The sequence below is a fragment of the Lingula anatina genome, chromosome 6, assembly GCF_051362555.1.
Source record: "Lingula anatina isolate TDL-2025a chromosome 6, LinAna3.0, whole genome shotgun sequence".
NCBI lineage: Eukaryota > Metazoa > Brachiopoda > Lingulata > Lingulida > Lingulidae > Lingula > Lingula anatina.
Window position 1 is genome coordinate 704,366 of NC_141772.1, and position 20,466 is coordinate 724,831.

At 37.8% G+C, this 20,466-nt stretch overlaps 2 protein-coding genes and 1 long non-coding RNA gene across 3 annotated transcripts; 2 read left to right on the forward strand and 1 right to left on the reverse strand.

Annotated features, from left to right (window-relative positions):
- Positions 1-1,899: 1,899 nt before the first annotated feature.
- LOC147760954 (uncharacterized) lies at positions 1,900-3,523 on the reverse strand. Its single transcript, XR_015335082.1, has 2 exons — positions 2,663-3,523; positions 1,900-2,167 (listed from the first exon to the last, which is right to left on the reverse strand). It is a non-coding gene; the product is annotated as an uncharacterized LOC147760954 (long non-coding RNA).
- A 4,060-nt stretch (positions 3,524-7,583) lies between these two features.
- Positions 7,584-11,610, forward strand: LOC147760955 (uncharacterized). The gene is made up of 3 exons (XM_087015613.1): positions 7,584-7,748; positions 8,575-8,681; positions 8,912-11,610. Exons 1-3 carry the CDS (start codon positions 7,649-7,651, stop codon positions 9,488-9,490), a joined length of 786 nt encoding a protein of 261 aa, XP_086871739.1. The 5' UTR covers positions 7,584-7,648; the 3' UTR covers positions 9,491-11,610.
- Positions 11,611-15,957: 4,347 nt separating this feature from the next.
- On the forward strand, positions 15,958-19,629 carry LOC106175486 (uncharacterized). The gene is made up of 6 exons (XM_087015614.1): positions 15,958-16,157; positions 16,482-16,516; positions 17,289-17,423; positions 17,836-18,019; positions 18,235-18,325; positions 18,767-19,629. Exons 1-6 carry the CDS (start codon positions 16,088-16,090, stop codon positions 18,831-18,833), a joined length of 582 nt encoding a protein of 193 aa, XP_086871740.1. The 5' UTR covers positions 15,958-16,087; the 3' UTR covers positions 18,834-19,629.
- The last annotated feature ends 837 nt before the right edge of the window (positions 19,630-20,466 follow it).

Here is a 20,466-nt window from a genome sequence, read left to right on the forward strand (position 1 = left end):
GGTAAACTATACTTGACGTAAGGATGTTTTTCATAAATATTTGAACTGTAAGTGATCGAAGAGGCTTTGCGTCATGGCTAATACTACGTAACGTATGTTCTCCACAAAATATTGTTAGAAAGTTTCATTTTGTCCTGGTACTTGGCGCAATACAAAACAGTGTTTTCTGTTGCTGACCTAAAAAAATATTGTGATTCTATGATACTTTGACATTTCTAATACAATGTTTGAATAACTAGTGGAATAATAGTTTATTTAATGCTTATTTTACAGTAGGTAAGGTGTATTTTCCCCGTATTTTTAATATTCAGTGACAAACCAACTAAAGTAGCTAAAAAACAATTAATTTCTCTATATACAGAAGTTTATCATAATTTTTACAACGTTATATTGTAGGAGATAAATCTGAGAACAAAATCAGTTATGATTGAATTTTCAAAGTTAGTAAAACGTTTCATAGGTAGACGTTTTGCATTTGTGACAGTAACGTATGTTCCTTTTTTGGGGCTAGACACTGAATTATTTTCTTATCATTCATGGTTCCGGGAGACTAAATCTTTGAGAGAAACTTCTTCATGTGGGAACCTAAAATAAGCAAAACATAGTTTGCAATATGTGCACTAAATATTTCAAGAGGATTCCTGTGATCTCATTTGCATTAAGTGTCCGAAAGGGACCTTTAAAAACCAGGATTAAGTAATTCGCACCTCACAACTAAAGTGTAGATTACATTTGTCACGGATGTAGATAATATCCTACAAGATTTTCCATGCGTTCAGATTTCGGTTTGTCGGTTGAAAAGTGATCGTACGGAGCCCTTTTAGTCTCATACCCCTATTCCACTCCCACTATGCATTCGACGAACCGCCAGGAGTTTGCAAATTTTAGCTATCGTGAGGAATCTTGGAATTTTGCACATTTCTGTTAGAAATCTTGACCCTGTAGAATTCAGTGACAACTTTGTTTCGATGAACTCAATAATATTCGTGGGATTCTACTTAAACGGCACGAATGTTGTCAAGAAACAGCTACGATTTGCAAGAATATATGCTCGTGACTTACGAATACTTAACGAATATTAGGATTCAGTTCAGAGAAAGCTACATGTACATGTAAGCATCTGCCGAATGCACCTGCGATTCTGGTAAGATTTAAAAGTAATATTAAGTATTCTTGAAATTTCAAGGAATCTTCCCTAATGACAAGTATAAAAGCTATCACTCTTGCTTTACGAAACCGTAGCCACACCGTTGTCAGATGAAGGCTTTTAGGATCCCTAGATGGAGGTAAAAAACATACGGAGGGATCAGTTTCGATATGTTACATGTAAGAATTAACAAAGATTTTCTGCATTCGGGAGTTCATGACTTAAATTTTGAATTTTAGCAATTCCTGAGCTGTCATTCTTTGCTAGTGGTTACAAAATGTTGAATTTGACCGAAAATTTCAAACTTTCTCTGGGAAGCTGTAATTTTGCGATGTGATAGCTACACCATCACAGTTTATCATTTCATAAAAAGGGAAACAGCAGCTGCCCTTTTTAGGGCACACAGGACAGTTGAACAGCTATACCCACCAAATCCAAGACGCGTTACCCTGGGTAATATATTTTGCACAAACTAATGAAAGTCTAATGGAATGTTTTCAGTTTTAGTTTAAATCATAAGGGGGTGTTGTCTCAATGCTTCAAAACTGGTTTGGAAGAATTTAATCCACATTTCATAATTAATAAAAATGGTGAATATGTGGGTCACGGTAACGTTATTGACGCGGGTACAAAAACTTTTTATAATCATGTAAATAATAACAATATTTTTGCTATTATCCATACACACTTCATTCATGAGGGGCACACCACTTTCACATGCTTTTAAAATGGAATTGACAAACACAGAGGAATAATGCACATATTTTATTTACTATAACTCTGTCATATGGGACACACACTGAACAAAGTTGATCTAAAGAATGTTCCAGATTGTAGTTTTTTATCAGAACTATTATTTTTTTATTATTATTTTAACACAATAAAGTTCAGTTAAATACAAAATTTAACAAAATGAAGTTCAGTGTAACACAAAGTTCATAATTATAACATTCTTCCTGACATATGTAGACCAATGGTGATATCTGTTCTGTGCTCACTAAGGCATCCACTCTTGGGATTCTGAAAAAAAATCACACAAAGAATCTGTTAACTCTGATAACGAACAATGGATAACCTAAGATCACAAATAGTTTATTGCTTATTCAAACAAAGTACAGTGCATTATGAGTGGCAAACTCGCATTACTGAGACACATTTTCTTCACCCATTTTCGGTGCTTCATTGCGTAACGTAAGTGTTGCTAGTAATCCATTATTGCTGTTTTTACAGACGGTTAAATTTTAAACGCACGGAATACAGTGTAGCAGCTTAATTTAAGACAAAACTAAAAAAAAGTAATTCAATTTCGATGATTGAGTTTTCGAGAACAAGAGAACATGAATACGGTATCACCGCGTCACCATGTTCAATATGACCTTTAGTCCCCCATGTGAAACAGACGCAAAACGAAAGTTCAGACGAAGTCACCCTACTTATAGAATGGTAAAAATCAATCGGTACACAAATATGTTGAAACAATTGAAGAAAAATTAAACGAAACTCATTATTTCTCACCTTCATACAAAGAAGATCCCAATAAACAATCCTGTGACGGTTAAATCGAGGGAATTACACCTGTGCCCTGCATCCTATCTCGACAGCGTCATTGCGTTATGCGTTATCAGAATGGGCCACCCGCCAGTTTGAGCTGGTTTTTTTAGTGTGCAAAAGAAGCCATTCGTGTGTAAGACGTCATCAGTTAGTGAGTATGGAAGAAGATCGCTATCGATGTATAATTTTCACGCGGCATTTTAAAGTCGTCTGATAAAAATCGATCTCTGAAGTTTCAGCGTTGCGAACGTTATATTGGGACGCGGTGAAGAAAAATCGACCTTGCTGAGCAATAAATGTGAAATTCTTAAGAAAACTGATATTATCTTGGATTTCGTGACACAAACTAACCGACATACTACTTTGGACGATTGAACAGTTTTAATACGGAAAGATAGGATTAGATGAAATTTTCATCGGGGTGGGACACCGCATGTATCGTAAGTTAAGCTAATTTTGTGATCATTTTTCAGTGACTTCAAATAAATTTTTATTTAAATAACAATTTGCACATTCTGTTTATTACATCTTCTTGCAGTAGATGTATTTCCTGCTTCAATAATCCATTCAAACCCTAAACAAACTGTTCTTAAATAGAGGTAGGGTCAAAATTCCACAAAAAAGGACGCCATTTTGAGGGTTATTTCGATATATTTTCTGCTTTTTCTATTTTTTTGCTTTTATAACAACATCCTCCTTGCTCATGCAGCTTCTTTGATTTGTTATTGAAACATACACAACGATGTCATGAGAATTTGGTTGGCTATCTAAATTTAAATAACATTCTTGTTATGGCCCCCCTGCAGTGCACCACTAGCAAAGAATGACTGTGAGAGATCGTGAAATCGGGACTAAATTTTGAACAGCTCAAAACCTTTGTCCCTATTTCACGATCTCTCAGGAATTACAAAATTGAATGAGAATAAATAAGATTCAGTTAAGGGCTTAAAGAATTTATCACGATTAAGGGAAAAACCGTGGGATATATTAATCCCTAGGGGCTCTTGGAATTCGCAGTCGGTAAGGAATACGGGTATCAGTGCAGTTGTGCACTTCGTTGATGATGGCTACGTTGTCGTTGCAGATCTCTACGATTTTTAGTGCTTATGTGGTCAAAATGAGGAAAGGCATATCGTGTATCAGATTTGTGCAAGTGAAATACACTTAAGTTATTAACAACGTTATAAGTACGCCGTATAGTACGGCTTTTGCATGGCAAATGTAATTTAGGTTCACTTAGTTATTTAGGTTTGTTAATCGAGGGGTCACATAGGCCATCTTTTTCCCATTATTTACATCAGGCGCCTTCCTTCAAACCCCTCAATCTGCTCCTAGTCTGTGTTGGTATACCAAGTCTCTGAAGCATGCAGAATTTCTCGGAGTGAAAGTGTCCTGTGTACCTGTACATGATCAATTCTTTCAATTCTTTTTTAAGCAGTTTCACTTTTATCCCCCCCCCCCTTCCATTGATCTGTGGTTCTTTTCCTCCACTCCAAATCTTGATTTACCTAATACCCTAGGCACACTGGAGGCGGTATGAGCTTTATGTACATTGCCGTCACATATTCAGGAATAGACTTACGTTGACATGGCTCCACAAATTTTTCATTAAAACAAAGTCTAACAACTGCCATAGACCAGTAGGTTTCGGTTAGATAATACCCGACATAATTAAAATCAAGTATGTTTTTCTTTTACTTTTTTGTGATATGAAAAGGTGCAGTTATTATATTTTAAGGAATCATTGACATAAAAATGTTGATATTTTATCCAAAGCCGGCTGTCTTTGTTTGATGAGGTCTTACAGATTTAGAAATATTATTAAAGTCAACAAAGTAAAATTAAACTTGAACTAAAGGCACTCCGAGAGCGCAGACCTCCGCAAAGGCAACGATTTTTGATTATTATTGATTATTGATCCTGATCACCACCAAAAACTAATCATCTCTTCCTTGGCCCACTTCTCACCGCTCCTAAAAATTTCATCAAAATTGGTACATAACTTTTTGAGTTATGTTGATGACAAGCAAATAAACAGACAGACAAACAGGGGTGAAAACATAACCTCCTTGGCGGAGGTAATGACTGAGCGAAAAAAGTTTTATCACAAGCAAATTTTTATGGAAATTACTTATGAACCTGATCATAGAATGTTCATGTAGTACCTTCTAGAACCAGGAGAGACTGTCAAATATTCACAACAGATATCTGAGATATTCTAAATACCAAAATTAAAATTAAACATGTTCGGTCTTTTGCTTTATTTTTGAGCATGGCACCGTGCATGACAAAACATAATGCCGTTCGTCACCAATGCCTGAATGACTTAAGTACCATTTCCTTAAAAAGCAGTTAAAGGTTTTCAAAGGATTGTTCAAGAATATTTTCGAGCATGATGCATTGCCTGTCAAAACATAATACCATTCATCACCAGTGTCTGAGTGTCTTAGGTGCCATTTCCTAAAAGGCAGGTAAAAGTTCCCAAAGGGTTGTTCAAGAAGCAATCAAAGCGGTCTCATCCCCGATATGTTCGTGATCAGTTTGTTAAAACCCAAACAGCCAATAGATAATTGGCTTCTCAACAGCTTAATTGTCAGCTTGTTATTGGCCTGTCAAAAGATACACTAGCTGACTGACGTCATAAACTGCTTAGTTGTGAAATAATTAGTGACATATATAATAAGATCATGATATCTGAGAAGGAAATGTCGGAAGTATCGCAAAATCTGAATTGCGTTTACCAGATTTTGCGTGAGTTGTGCTTCTTTTGTTAGGTACACATGCAAAACAAGCTTTCTTGAAGTTTCAAAAACAGGAATGTTTTTTATTGCAGCATATCTTTACTGAAGAAGTTTTTATTGGAAAATTGCAATCAGTTTACCATCCTCGACATCTGCAAAAATGTATATGAAGTCAGAAGCATTTAAGAATACGATCAGTTCTTATTGCGAAAGATTTGATTTTTCGTCTGACCATATTTCGGCAGAAATGCCTGATGTCACCTTCTTTGATTAGTAAATATAAAAAACCAAAGTCTACCAAAGTCTACCATACATAATGAAAAACATTTATTTAAATATTAGAAATCATTCCAGGAAAAGGACAAATGTAACCATGGTAATTAGTTAGGAGTTGGCTCATCTACGTGACATTCAGAAGAGGGTCTTGGCCGCTACATCGATATTTCTGAAGAGGGCGATCGTGTTTTTATTTATAAAATGTTTTATTCTCTAATGATACTATATATGTTGTAGCTTTGAAAGTCACACTTTGTAATCAAAAGGTGAGACCCCTCCTTTGGTAAAAAAAAACTGTCCAAAGATACCGGTAGGTGACTTCTTTGGTATATAAATATCGCTGAAAAGAGTTGTATTCTTATTAAAATGCCATTTTCCATCCACATCTTGAAGGGTTTCAAGTCCCAATCAATAAGATGAGAGCCACCCTTGATTATCATTTTTCGACTTGTGAAAAACTTGAACAATATAGGGACCTGCAGATTATTCTATTACGGCAACTGTCACAATAGCAAGACCCAAGACGCCTTTTCTTTTTTTCCTACTTACAGGTCGAACAGTATTTTTCTCAAGAGAACCAACGAAGAACTCAACACTACTGATGAGTAACAGATAGTGGTATTAACGTGAACTATGCCAAGAAGCGCGGAAGCAGTATAAAAGGCAACACGCGCTCTGCTCTGCGTCACTTGTAAGTGCTACTGCCGCACTTTTTTTCCTAAGAAAGATGGAAATCATCCGCCTGACTTTATGTGGGCTGATATTTCTTCACCCAACGCTAGAAAAAGGTCAATCTACTGGATTCACTCAGGATTCAACTAATCTTGGGATTTGGGCGCCTGGGAGACTGCGCAGGGAGTCACCATTTGCTTGGGATACAACACCAGAAGTAACTACCAAAGACGTGATGCAAGAGGCAACCACACAAGAGCCGCCCACTACTGAGCGGAGAATGCACGTGGGCGTCACACCAGAATCGCCCACTACTGAGGGGGGAGTGCACGTGGAAGCCACGCAGGAGTCATCCAGTCAAGAGGATATATTGCGGGAAAAACCGGACAACAGCAGTGAAACCTCTTCTTTCCCAGACGTAACTCTGACGCCGTATAGGTGGCTCTGTGCAGGGGAAGGTAAATACAGCATCAAGGTCCACTGCTACTGCGATCCTGTGTGTGTCCTGTATGGTGACTGCTGTTATGGGGTGACAGAGAATACGACTGTCTGCGCTGCCTCTGTCAGATTAAGAGGGACACACGCCGCAACGCAATCTGCAACGGTTCTTGGAACCAACGTGACGGAAACCCAAAGTGACTGCACCATGTCGACAGAATCCACTAACAAAACATCTTCGATAAGGGGAATAAAACTAGCAGACCCTGTGTCTATGTCCCTGGTACATAAAAGCTCCTGTAGAAGAAGTCCAACATTACATCGAACAAAACCACAAACCAGATTACCCTATGTGGATAATTTTGGACTAAGTTTTTGGATGGTGGACCGGTGCCCTTCGTCTTGGCAAGAAAAAGATAGTCGTATCAAGTGTACTGATATCTCAAATACTAGCCTCACAGAAGACGCGCTATTGTACCAGCCGGTCACCGACCCAGATACAATGATCACTTTCAAGAACAAGTACTGTGCAGCGTGTAATGGTATCAAGAACGGCGTGGAACCGTGGGGACTCGTCATCTATTCCACTAAGGCACTTCTTGCCGACATTGCAAATTGCAGCTCCTCGATTTGTGTTTTAAGGAAAATGAAAGATCGCAGAAGTAATGGTGTTTTCGTCCCAAAGCCGGAATGGAATTTAAGAACATGCTTCAGGGAAGATGAGGGCGATAGCTTCGGTCCTTGCAAGTTCAGTTTTGTCAATGGAAGCGTGCTTCGGTTATCTCGTCCACTTCCCCTGCACTCAGCTTTACGAGATGCCTGTATGGCGTACAACAACCCTGTTGTCGTGAGCAGTTTTGATGACAGTTACAAGAACTTCCACTGTATGGTGTGTTATCTGGGAGACTTTCTACCCTGTGAAGGTGAGTGATCCGTTTTACTATTAGAAACTTCATGTGCAAAATTTTTCAGAACATGCATTAATAATGGCATTTATATATACTGCCGTTATTGTACAGTTTACTGGTCTCCACCGTCATCTTACGATTTTAGAACCTTCTGAATAAAAAAGAGGTTTAGTTTTTCTTAGGATGACATTTTTGTTTTCTTGAGTTGTCGATTTGATATGTTTCCAAAGTAAATGGCACAGTTCGATTCCGTCTCAGTATCACAAAGAAACTGGATGAATGTTAATTTATATTGCCAAGGTTAATTTAATTAATGGTGTGCAGTATCTTTTGATTAAATTTATGTGTGTAACATTACTACAGATAGATGGAATTTTAATTCAATTAAGTTTTCATTTAAAATCCGGAAAAGAGAACAATTGATAGAAAATAGACGAAAAAACTGACATTGATTTACTGAGGGAATTGCGTTTTTTATATATATACTATTATGAAAGTCATTGGCTGTCCACCATACGGTATATTAGTTTTTGCATCTTGGGATTGAGCGTCACTGCAATGCATTTCACTTATGTACATGTATAGCATAAAATTAAAGTCAGTTATAACATAGGGAATTCTAAAGTGGTATCAAATCTTTAGGTCATCAAAAGTGGCATATTCTTTTTTTTTATTTTTATTACTGTAGTCATTTGTCTGTAATCTATAAAACCTGACTTTGCACCTAGATAGGTAACACGGTCGCAAAGAAAAAAGACCAGTTGAAAAACACGTAGCTATTCTTGTTTTCAAAGCTTACGTGTTCTCTAATTAATTCACAAAATTTTAATGTTATATTCAGATCAGAATTCCACACCGCCACCAGTAAGATTCTTCGGTCTCTCTCTCCGCGCCCTGTTGTACCTGGGAGACCAAGGCAAGGAACAGAGTGATGACGTCATGACTAGGGTGAGAAAAAGAACTGCAGTAATCATAATTATTCTAAGAATTATATGAAAATTATACCTAGATAAAATTGGATATTTTACTTGTTTAATTTTTGTCATTTAACGTTTGTCATTAGTCATTCTGATGTAATTATTCTGCATTGTCATCATTTTACCCGGCTTCGTGGATGTAAACTGCCGCCCCAAATCGTAAAAAGAAGCATGTAGAACTAAACACGTGCCTTTTTCCAGCCTGTAGATCAGCAGCTAGTGTGCCCCCCTGGTTTTGTTCCTGATGCCCAGGACTGCCGCGCCCTTTTTTACAATCTCACTGTCGTACGGTCGATCGTTTCCTTACATTTTGAACCATGTTGCTGGGTTCCAACACCCAGGGATGGCTGTAGAGGTATCAGAACTGATCATCATTTGGTAACCGTACTGATAGCTGCGCAGGCACTTTTTTATACCTGCAGTCAAAAATACGGCGCTGACAACACGTCCATCATCTTTGTCGTTAAAGCAATAGTCACTCTTCAAGTGAGACTGGCCGACTACGAGGAAGGCCGCGACCTTTTCCTCCAAGTACAAGCAAAGATGGAAAATAGCCTGCGATACGTTCAGTTGGAGATATCCGGAAGGCCAGTGGGCATACGCTCAGGATCGTTCTCTGCCTGCATGAAGAACCCCACGATCCAAAGCTCCGTGACGCCATTTGATGGAGCGTCCACGCTCTCAACCCCGAGGCAGAGCCAAGCAAACAGTCATGTCGGTAATGTTGGAATTTTGGTGTTCATTGTGATGGTGGCAGCGGAGTGGGATTTTTATATGTAGCTGTGGGTATGAGCGTGAAATGAAAAAATGGGGTTGGGTACTTCTGTGGTTTATCAATCCAAACATGGATATCTTTGAAGATAAAAGTTTTTAAAAGTTTTTAATTGTTGTGAAGTGAATTTAGGTTTTTTTATTATTGTTGAGTTTTTATATTGAAGCAGTGACAGTTTTACTGTTCATCCAAATTAAGCTCAAGTAGTTGTGTAGACTCTATAAACTCTGCCAACAAGATTTTATTTTTTCCTTTGTTGATTTGTTAGTTAACATCCTGACACAAAAAAAGTTGTGAACAAATTCTGATAAAATTTTCAGTACAAGTCAAAATGGACATACTTAGGATCGATTAGAGGGCTATTTAATTTGGGTTATCAATGTGCTCATCTGTATTCAGTTACACATATACTAGTGCCCCATACTGCTAATAAAAGCCAGATAAGTAATGGCAAATCAGTATAGAAATTCTCGGTTGACATGACAGGAAAGTGTATAGAATTAACCAGAGACATATCTGTGAATATCTGTTGAAAAATCACTCTGTTGTAGTGGTAGAGGGTAGCAGATTACCTTTGGTTCACTTCTTGATTTGCTGTTTAAACAGTCACAGGTCTTGTGATGCATATTTGGTATTATAAAACATGTAGTAAATTGATCTTTGAGAAACACTACTTGTAGCAAACACTTTCTTAATCGTGATATCGTAATCAATGTGATAAATAAAAATTTGACGTTGTACTTGTGCAAAGGTCGACAATTTGAAAAGGGCTGTATGTTTATTTAATGTTCACGAATGCATGTTATTTTCTCCAAAACAGACAATTTTTACGGATCGTACCATCTAAATTATGTTGAGTATCGATATATGATTAGTCGACTGTTTGACGCTTGGTGTCAGGTAAAGTTCAAGTTGCCAGTAGGCTATCTAGATTACATAACTTTCACTAAATTCAAGATAAATTATAGTAAGAGTTAAACATTATATTATTACACGCAATGCTTTAAATGATTTATTGTTTGTCGATGTTAAAGCCTATATTACATTTTTGCCACGAGCGCCGTACGATTAAATCGTACACGATATTCATTGCGATTTTTTTTCATTGACATCGCTCGTGACTTCGGGCTTCGGCGAATATTTTTACATTACTTGCGGACGTCAGTGTCATTTCTCCGACATGATTTTGAAACCAAGTAGGAAATACCCTTTTCTTTCTTCTTTTTTGTTAAAAAAATGGGACCACGGAACCCTTTTCGCCTTCCGTGCGGTTTCTTGAAGAGCGATAAGGTCTGTCCGGAAAATACGCTTAGAACTGAACATGCCATTCTGTTTTTGCGAGTATAAAATATTTGGAATTTTATAGACCAAAGTGTCTCAAGGATATTACTTATAGGTCCGCTAACTTGTATTCTTTTCCGTTAGGTCATGATTTGAACGCTTAGACTGGGACTTTTTTCCTAACAGTTTGGGGAGCTAACCTTGTACGTTACTATCATAGAAAGCAAGGAGAGGGCTAGTGAGTACTGCTCAGAAACCAAGCCCGTCTTATCAAAAACGTCAAGGTCAAATTAGCCTCATAACCGGCAATATAGGCCTTCCTATTGGTCAGAATGTATAAATTGTTCCAAAAGGACAAAAAATTATGCTTTTTTTACTGACGACTTACAAAAAATTGGTACATTTAGTGTGGTAAGCGGTTTTCAATATTTATTAATTTAGACAATTATTGGCAAAATCTATAAGCAGAAATTACGCTCGCAATTATGGAACTGTTGTGAAACGACACACAACTGCAAATGTATGCAAGTGAATAACACTGGGTTTTACTTATCTTTACTATTGTAAAGCCTTCTAAAATGACCAAAGGTGGAAGGGAAACGGGTTCAACAACAGGCTCAACCATTATGACACTCACTGCAAGTCCACCGAACATTGCCCTTACGGGAACTGCACAATACCATCTACGATAACGTTACGACCGGCGGGCTTGTTATTTTTACAATTTGTCGAAAGTTTTAGCTCGACAAAATCGGAGAGCCCACATTGGCCGTGAATCCGCACGATTTCGCAAGGCCAGCAACTGACTCCGCCCAGACGCCGCATGAAAAGGGATTTACAAGAAGTACGGGGGGGTGTATGTAATGTACGGACACCGCATAGTAAATGTAATCTAGGCTTAAAATTAGTAATTCACGCAATTTCACATGTAATGCTATATTCTTATTATATTCTATATTTTATATCCTAGAATTCGGAAACTTAATTTTATATGTTGTGAATGAATAATTTTGTAAATCTGTCATATTGTAATGCAAGAAAAATACGATTACCATTTTTTAAAAATCGCAAAGGCAAAAAAATTCAATTAAAATTTAATTAAGTAGAATTTTGAAAGTTATTAAGTGCAGCTATATAAATAATTTTGTTAGGATGGGAATTAAAATCCTGTTGTACAAAAATTGTATTTTGGAAATGATTGTCTCAAACATTGGGTTAGTTTTTTATTTATAGTACTTACACTCTGGACGCTTATAATTTTGAATTCATGGTCAATTTAAAAAAATGTTATTCATCTCATGTTGGGTTTGGCAAAAATAAAAATTAATAATCGGTTTTAACTAGCCTTCAACCAATTAACCTTATATTGCGTTCGTCATTTTATTTCATTAATTAAAGTACTGAGAGGAGTGGAAAAATACATTTTAGAGGGCAATTTATTCTGATAAAGCAAGAAACGGTCGCAAAGAAATTAGTGTTGAAATTGACAGAATAGAATGAGAGATCTTTAAATGCTAAAAATAATTTTTTTCAAGTCCAATTGTTCAAGAACTTTAAATATAAAATTGCCTATCATCAGTTTATTTCAACCCTGTTCCCAGTTACTTAGTATCTGCCTCTGGGCCGGTTCACTATAGTCTACCATTTTTTTCACGGAAAGAGTCGTCAAAAGCGTCTGGAAATCAAGTGAAAGTCGACAAATACCGAAACTTGGCATTTCAGCATTACACATACGCTGTCAACTTTTGATATGATAGTCTTTAGTATTTTAATTAAAATTTTATTCTCATGTAGTTGCTGACCGGGATTAGCCCGGGCTCGGTAGCTCAGTTGGTAAGAGCAGTCGCACGGTTTGCCAGAGTCCCGGGTTCGAGTGTTTCCTCCCCCCAAATAGCTACACTTATATGTGTCAATATTATTCGGAAATAAAGTCCCGAGCGTATTTAACATAATCAGCACTTCCTATATCTGAGAGGAGTACCGGTAAACTGCAGGCTGTGCTTTTTATCACAGAAACAGATGCAAAATGTTCAAATTACGTATATTGGCAAATGATTCCCTGTTCATACTTGTCTTTAAAAGAACAAATCTAAAGGAATCTGTTAAGCTGAACCTGTCGCAGTAGGGGCGATCATTTTCTTTTTCCGTCTCAAGAGGGCGCTATAGTACGGCCTGGTGTGTCCAATATGGCAAAACTGCTAAGATGAAGGCTTATAAGCATGGAGCGGACCATAAAAGGTGTATAGTAAATCCAATGTTTTTGACTGAGAAATTTCAAATTAAAGTGTTGTCATTAGTATTATCTTGATATAATGTTGTTTTAAAGAAACAAAATACTTTAAAATGATAATCCAACATTGAATGAAAAAATTATTGCATAAAAAATGAAACAACATTGAATGAAAAAAAGGATATTGCATGAAATTTGAAACAACATTGAATAAAAGAAATATTGCATAAAAAATGAAAGAACATTGAATTTAAAGAATAATTTATTGCATGAAAACAATGAAATAACATTGAATGAAAAAAAAAAAAAAACAATTGCATGAGAAAACCGAAGCAACATTGAATGAAAAAAATGTGCATTAAAAAATGAAACAACATTGGATGAAAAAAAAAAAAGAATATTGCATAAAATTTTGAAACATTGAACAACAAAACTTTTAATTGAATTAAAAGTATATTAATTGAATATTGCAACACATCACATGCCATACCTATCCTATATACATCAAACTTAATTTCGAGTGTAGATAATTTAAAAATCCCAGATGAGACAAAATCGATACTCTTTATTGATGTACCGGATTTTAAGTTAACGACATGTGTTGTGAAACGCCGAGAGAGGGACTCGGGGTGGAATAACATAGGAAGACGAATGTGAATGCGATCTAAGACCTAAAATAATAAATAATAATATATTTCCAACGTACGCACAGCTAATTGTTGACAAAATCTACTAATATCTTCCCAATATAAGTCATTAAAAATGTTATAACACATTTGCACGGTAACGTATGAGTGATATATATAACATCATAGGTCGCATTCAACGATCTTCTCACTTTAATGTACGATCTCAACTACCGCATTGACTCACCCCCAGAGGAGGCAATGCACCGGTTACTTCTTACACATTGGCTATACAAGTCCTAAATACAACATAAGCAAGTCTTAGCACCACTTACAAAGTATTCTAACACATACGTGACATATAGAGGCTAGTCGTAAATCTCACGTTAAATTAAATCTAAACAATGAAATAAAAACTACAGCTAGTATGATAAATCAGTGCACTAAGATACGGCGAGCACGCCGCACGCGACACGGCAATGCAAACCTAACCACAACCGCACTCGCGTCTACTAGTGACCCATTACAAACATGACCTGAGAAGTATAACTTAATAGCCTGAGCGCCTTTGTTCTAGCAAAAGCAAAGTTATCCATTGAAATATTGAACAAAACGCTTAAAAATCATTCCCATTAGAACAGTGTAAAAGACAACGCACATACTTTACTAACGAAAGTAGAAAACGCAAAGTTACGACTTACCTGGAGTGATAACATCATGAAAGTTTTGAAAAAAATTAGGCAACTGACGTGAAGCGCATTTCTCATAAAATCTGCCAAGTCGCTAACTATGCTATACCACTCAAGTATCTTTTAACTTATTCTAAACAATATATTAGTAACTAAACGTAATTTATAAATGACAATGTACATTTTACATTTGCGCCTTTCACTAAAATGGAGCGGAATCATTGCGTAACATATCCATTTCACTAAAAGTAAGTAAAAGCAACATTCTTATACACCTGTAAATAGCAAAGCTATAATTATAACTGTCGGCAAATACATCTTGTGTATGACTTACTTGGTATCTAGCGTTAACTTGGTTCTCTACTAAAATCTGGAGACTCGATCAAAAATACGCCGATGTAACAGGAATGGAAGCTAGGAACCGTAGTCCGTTCCCCATTTTATTGTACATGTGACACTTTTCCCATATATACTGAACAGTATTGAACAGTAGACTTACCTGGAGTGATAACATCATGAAAGTTTTGAAAAAAATTAGGCAGCGAATGTACTTTTTATATATTGAAAGCCTTCACAAGAAATGTGACCATTTTAGCGAAACTCTACAGGTGTGATACAGAAAGTATGTTAACTTAAGTGTTAATTGTATGGTTTGGGTGTGCAACTGTAGAGAAAAAAATGAGAGGGTCGCAAATAAAACAGTCTATCACGAGTGACAGCTGTCATCCTGCTAACGCCTTTTAATTTTTTACCAATCAACTCCAGGGAATAAAAATATATTTAAGATATTTAGTTTGATGAGGCATGAAATAGAGCAAAAGAAATTGTTTTATATAGAAATATTAATTGCCAGATAGACAGAATAGAATGGAAGGGTTTTAGAAGACGCAGAAGATGCTAGAAAGAAAATGAAATCAGTAGGCTCAAGGACAAAATTACGGTGTCCAAGGTAGGCTTGAGGCTCTTGGATTTCAGTCGCACTGTCTCAGAGAACATCAGGGCATGAAGAACACCAATCACAATCACACCTACAGCATTTCAACAGAAATTGAGCTAGCTATAGGCTATGGTAGTACTCAGTGCTCAAAACACAAATCACAACCGCACCTACAGCATTTCAACTGACATTACGTACATATGGCAGCACTCAGTGTTGAAACCCATAGAAAAAATTGCTAGTCGGGTATCTGAAGCGCTTGTTTTAACTCGGTCAGACGTCCACAGGTGTAAACAAACAGCAGGAGGTGCTCTTTGTATTAAACAGCTCGCACACACCCCCTACTTGACTTTACAAAGTGACCTCAGACCTGAACGAGAGAGATAAACCAGTGCTCATCGCTATCTTCTGCAGTGCGTTCAGACACAGCAAGAGACCCAAACTATCCACATTATACCGTGGCAGCAAGTGACCTTAAGAAGCGTTGATTAAGACACAGCTCCATCTACACCAGTGCCAAGAGATTACTAGCAGGGTTAGAGTGGACGAGAGGGTCAGAGACATAAAAATGAGTTTAAGAATAATTGTTCATTTACCGATATCGCAATTTGACTTAGGCTTCAATCGGCCTTGGTTTTCGCTCCGTGTCTGAACGCACGTAAATCCTGCACCTTGGACCGTCATAATATCTACCTACAGTGTTGAGGTAGATACATAGGACGCTTGACACCCTGGCTCAGGTGACTGCCACGCCCCCCTCGGGCCACCGCTACCCAACGCTACACCTGGCCTAGTAGACAGCACTGTCACAAGCTTCAGAAGTTGTCTCACAGCTCGAGAAGATGTATCTGGTTCTGATGGTCGGTCTGGTCCTGGTTGGGGCGACGCTGGGACAGGCACCAATACCGTGCAGTGAGTTAATCGCCTCTTTTCTTCCAAAGAATTACTAAGGCGGCCTCGTCGGGGCTAAATTTCCGTTGATTCGATTCGTTCCATATAACGGTAGTGAGTGGCCGTATTTAATTAGATTTTACTTTTAAAATAATGTTTAGTAGATAAAATATCGTGTATAATGAATCACACTGCCACATTTGGATGCAGCGGTGCGTATTTGTAATTTTAAAATCTTAAAAAAGGGGGAAAATTTGTTATAATGATGTAAAATCCTTTAGTATGAAATCAGCTGTTTATTTTACTGTGTTCTGTACGTTTTTTTTTTTTTTCATTTTCACCCAGAGAGTCCACCTCAGTGGTCAGCCAATAGGCTCAGGGTAAGTCATTTTTTCTCTTCTATTTTTCCCTAGACAGCCAAGTTTAACCCCAATATTGTTTTAAAATACGCGCGTTTGAGGTGGACACTATGTTCAAGCTGTGTCTGGAGAGGACGGTATGTTCCTGCACCTCTTCCGGGAGAACAGTCTTAAGTGACATTTGTCTACTCTGATGGAATGAAATAAACATCTATGAGCGTTTTATTTTTTATTTATTTTATTTATTTATTTATTTTAGCGAGGGGGGGGTCCGCCATTTTGTTTTAAGGGCGAGGGAGAGGGGGGGATATCTTTTAACAGAGTACACGTACCCATACCACCGCCAAGGAGGCTCTGTCTGTGTGTCTGTTAGATAGCAATATCATGGAAATAGTTGTGGGCGGATTATGGTGAATTTTTCAGCTTTAGGAAAGAGGGGGGAGGCAAGTAACAAACTCTTAGGTTTTGGTGGTAAGCCATTGATAATTAATAAATTTACCAAGTCTGTGTTTCTGTTGGAAATATCATGCAAAACGTTATAGAGGGATTTTGATGTAAATGTCAGTAGGCCCACAGATCAGAAATTAGGTAAACTTAAAATTATGAAATAAATCAAAAATGAAAATTGATTAACTTGAGTTAATCAATTAATTATGTGAATTTAGCTTACTGGTTAAACAGTTAATTGATGAATAATTGATAATAATACCAATTGGGCTACCTTGGCGGTGGTCTGCACTCTGCGAGTGCCTTTCTAGTCTTTAAGTTAACCTCAGTGGGATTTCTCTTGCAGTATGACTTTGTGGAGAAGGTGGTGAGAAAGGAACGATACCACCACGACGCTGTGTACATGAGAACGCGAAAGACGGAAGAGATTGACGAGGCAGAGTCGAAGGAGTTCTACGAGATATTCCGCTTTTATGCTCAGGTAACTGGGTAATTGATTGCTACTTACGGTGTTTCTCTCTCTTCTTCTCTCTTTCTCGCTTTCGCAGATACACATACACACACACATACACACACACACACACAAACACACAAACACACACACACACAGACAGAGAGGGAGAGAGAGAGAAAGAGAGGAAGAGAACTTCTTGTAGCCCTAATAATCCCTTTGTTGCTTCTTAAATCTTTCTATGTCACTTTTAATACATTATGGCGCCTGTTTTATTTATTTATTTATTATTTTTTTTTTGTCATTCTTTCGCAACCACTTAAGGAAAAATATTGACAAATACATGTATTTGTAACGGAACACAACATACAAAGTGCCCTCTGTTATCAAGTAAACCCTCGTATACAGCACAATACTTATTTCCTTGTTTTGGTTATTGTAGCGCAAACAATACATCATCAATCTGAAGACCAAGGTGTGTAATACCACCACCCTCACCCATGACTTCCCGGTGTACGAGGTGTCCCCAGGGGATAGGTTCCTGGGAGAGTACGTCATCGGGTCCACGGCAGCCCCTGACCAGGGGGTCACCATACAGGAGTGGGGAGGGGTGACGACCCAAGGAAGTGAGTGTAGCGAACACATACATTGATATACATGTACGTAGGCTGGTGCACGCTCTTGTCGTACGCACGCACGCTCGCAAAGCATGCACACACACACACCTGACATACTCACACAAACTTTCTCACACACACACACACACACACACACACACATCACACACACACACTCAAGTTTTCAATATTTTTAATCTGATTGTTTTTTATTATTATCACAGCCAGGTTCGCCGGCGCATGGACGTTGAGTGACTGCATTCTGGTCAAACATGGCTACTTCAGTAACATCACCGGGCCGCTGGAGGAGTCATCGTAAGTCCACGCGCAATGGGAAGCGGCCAAAGTTGCCGAAATTCTCGCGATTTAGCATAAAATCAATCCCCGCTTTATTCTATCTCGGATGATCTCAGTAATGTTGTTAAATGTTGTATTAGCGGACCGTGTGGTAAAAGAGAAAGTGAACGTCAACTATCCTCATGTTACATATCTTAGGGGAGAGGAGTGGGGGGAGGGGACGGTTGGTGCATGACTTACTTGTTCATCACGGAAAGTTTTCCCTAGCTTAATTTTGTTGACAAACATAGAGAACGGAGCGAGACTGAAAAGAAGTCTGCTTTCGGCAGTATTCGCTCCCTTGATAATTATTCATAACATTGTTTATGCATAAATGGAGCTTCCACTTAAAATTGCAGCAAATCTTTTTGTAAACGTGTTTCTTGTTTCGGTAACCACGGTTTCATTCCTGTTTTTCAGTTACTTTGACGTCACTCTGGGTCTGGATCCAGACGTTTTCATCCAGCCGGCCAACTGCGTGGGATAAATTCAGGAAGTTACAGATAGATAGCGAGAACCGTCGAATTCATGAGCTACAAATACATGACATGCAGTTGATTTTCTTTGAAGGCAACAGACAATGAAAGTTGTGAATTTGTCCAATTCTGTACTTAAATACTTAAAAAAAACACTGCAGACCCTTTCAGCCAGTGAAAATAATTATTGAATCTTATTTGATTATCTTATTACATTTTAAGAGTTTAATAAAATGGTTATAATAACAGTAACATATATTTTGCTTTTTGCGCCTCTTTTTTATTTTCGTATAAGAAATTTTGAATAGAAACGAGTTTAGCAAGCCTTTACACCAGGACCCTATCCAAACTTTTTGACCTGAACTCTTTCATATTGAACTCGTCACAATACAATACAATACAATACAATACAATACAATACAATACAATACAATGCTGAGTGTCTCCCAAGCACTGAATGAAGCCATCTGGAGCTTATCTTTTGACCGGCTGGTTCAAATGGTAGAGAGCTCGCCTCCAGTGCAGAAGGTCGTGGGTTCAATCCCCGGCCGGGTCATACCAAAGACCATTGTAAAATAGTGCCTACTGTCTCCTTGCTCAGCACTCAGCATATAAAGTTTGAAGTAGTGAACAAAGCCAGTACTGTTATATGACTGGTAACAGAGGGCCATGTGGAAGATAAGCTTCCGCTTAACATGTTCACCCTCTTTAAATAAAGTTCAAAATAAAAAAAATAAAATTAAAATATTTTATTTACTGAACGGTTATAACAATTGGGTTTTTATGTCCACAGATAGGTGTCCGTAATCCACTGTTTTTTTTTCTTTTTCGAAAACATGACCGTTACTTCTTTGCGACCAACGCGATATTAATGCTTTTTAGTATATCCTAAGGAACAAAAGTATGTATAAGAATTAAAACAATATGCCAATAGATAACTATCTCCTGTATAATAATTTTTGTCCTACACAGTGTCTACTCTTGAGATGACCTTCATGAAAGTGGTCAGAGAGTAATGAAAGTAAGTCGTAGGGGATATTTGTCTTTGCCACTCGGTAATCATTCGTATTAATTAAAATAAATTAAAACAGCGTCTCGGTCTTTTGGAGCGCAGAGACATTTGGCATAGCTGTCGAAGAAGATATCAAAGTTCGACACCCATAGTTGCCTTCTGATCAGATCTCATTTTACTAACTGCACCCACGTCTGAATGATGTGTTTGTCTCCGTTATATCTGAGAATATTCGACAGATCAGTAATCAATCTGTATTAATGGCGCGTCCTGAACGAACCTGTCACGCGTTATGGTAATTAAGTAGAGATGTTGGTATGAGGAATTTAATGAACAACGGGACTTTGTAGACCAGAAATGAACCGAGACGCACACGGTGCAGGCAGGGGTGATAAGATTTGGAGGAGGGGAGGGCGTCGATCAATTCGGCTGAGACAAAGAGCCAGCAGGACGAAGGGTGTGGCCTTGACCACTACTTGTATCTCCGTCCCTCTGGGTCTTTGAAGTAATTTTATCTGTTTTTGACACCGAGCGATATGGTTTTCTGAGATATTGACGATTTCATAGCCTGTCTATTACGTAAGAGTTGCCAAAACGGAGGCTCTAGATAGAAATGTTGACGGTCACTCTTT

Coding starts and splice junctions, on each gene's coding strand:
- LOC147760955 (XM_087015613.1), top strand. CDS start 7,649: ATGGCGTACAACAACCCTGTTGTCGTGAGCAGTTTTGATGACAGTTAC. Junction 7,749..8,574: donor AGACTTTCTACCCTGTGAAG/GTGAGTGATCCG, acceptor TGTTATATTCAG/ATCAGAATTCCACACCGCCA. Junction 8,682..8,911: donor GTGATGACGTCATGACTAGG/GTGAGAAAAAGA, acceptor GCCTTTTTCCAG/CCTGTAGATCAGCAGCTAGT.
- LOC106175486 (XM_087015614.1), top strand. CDS start 16,088: ATGTATCTGGTTCTGATGGTCGGTCTGGTCCTGGTTGGGGCGACGCTG. Junction 17,424..17,835: donor TATTCCGCTTTTATGCTCAG/GTAACTGGGTAA, acceptor TGGTTATTGTAG/CGCAAACAATACATCATCAA. Junction 18,020..18,234: donor AGGGGTGACGACCCAAGGAA/GTGAGTGTAGCG, acceptor TTATTATCACAG/CCAGGTTCGCCGGCGCATGG.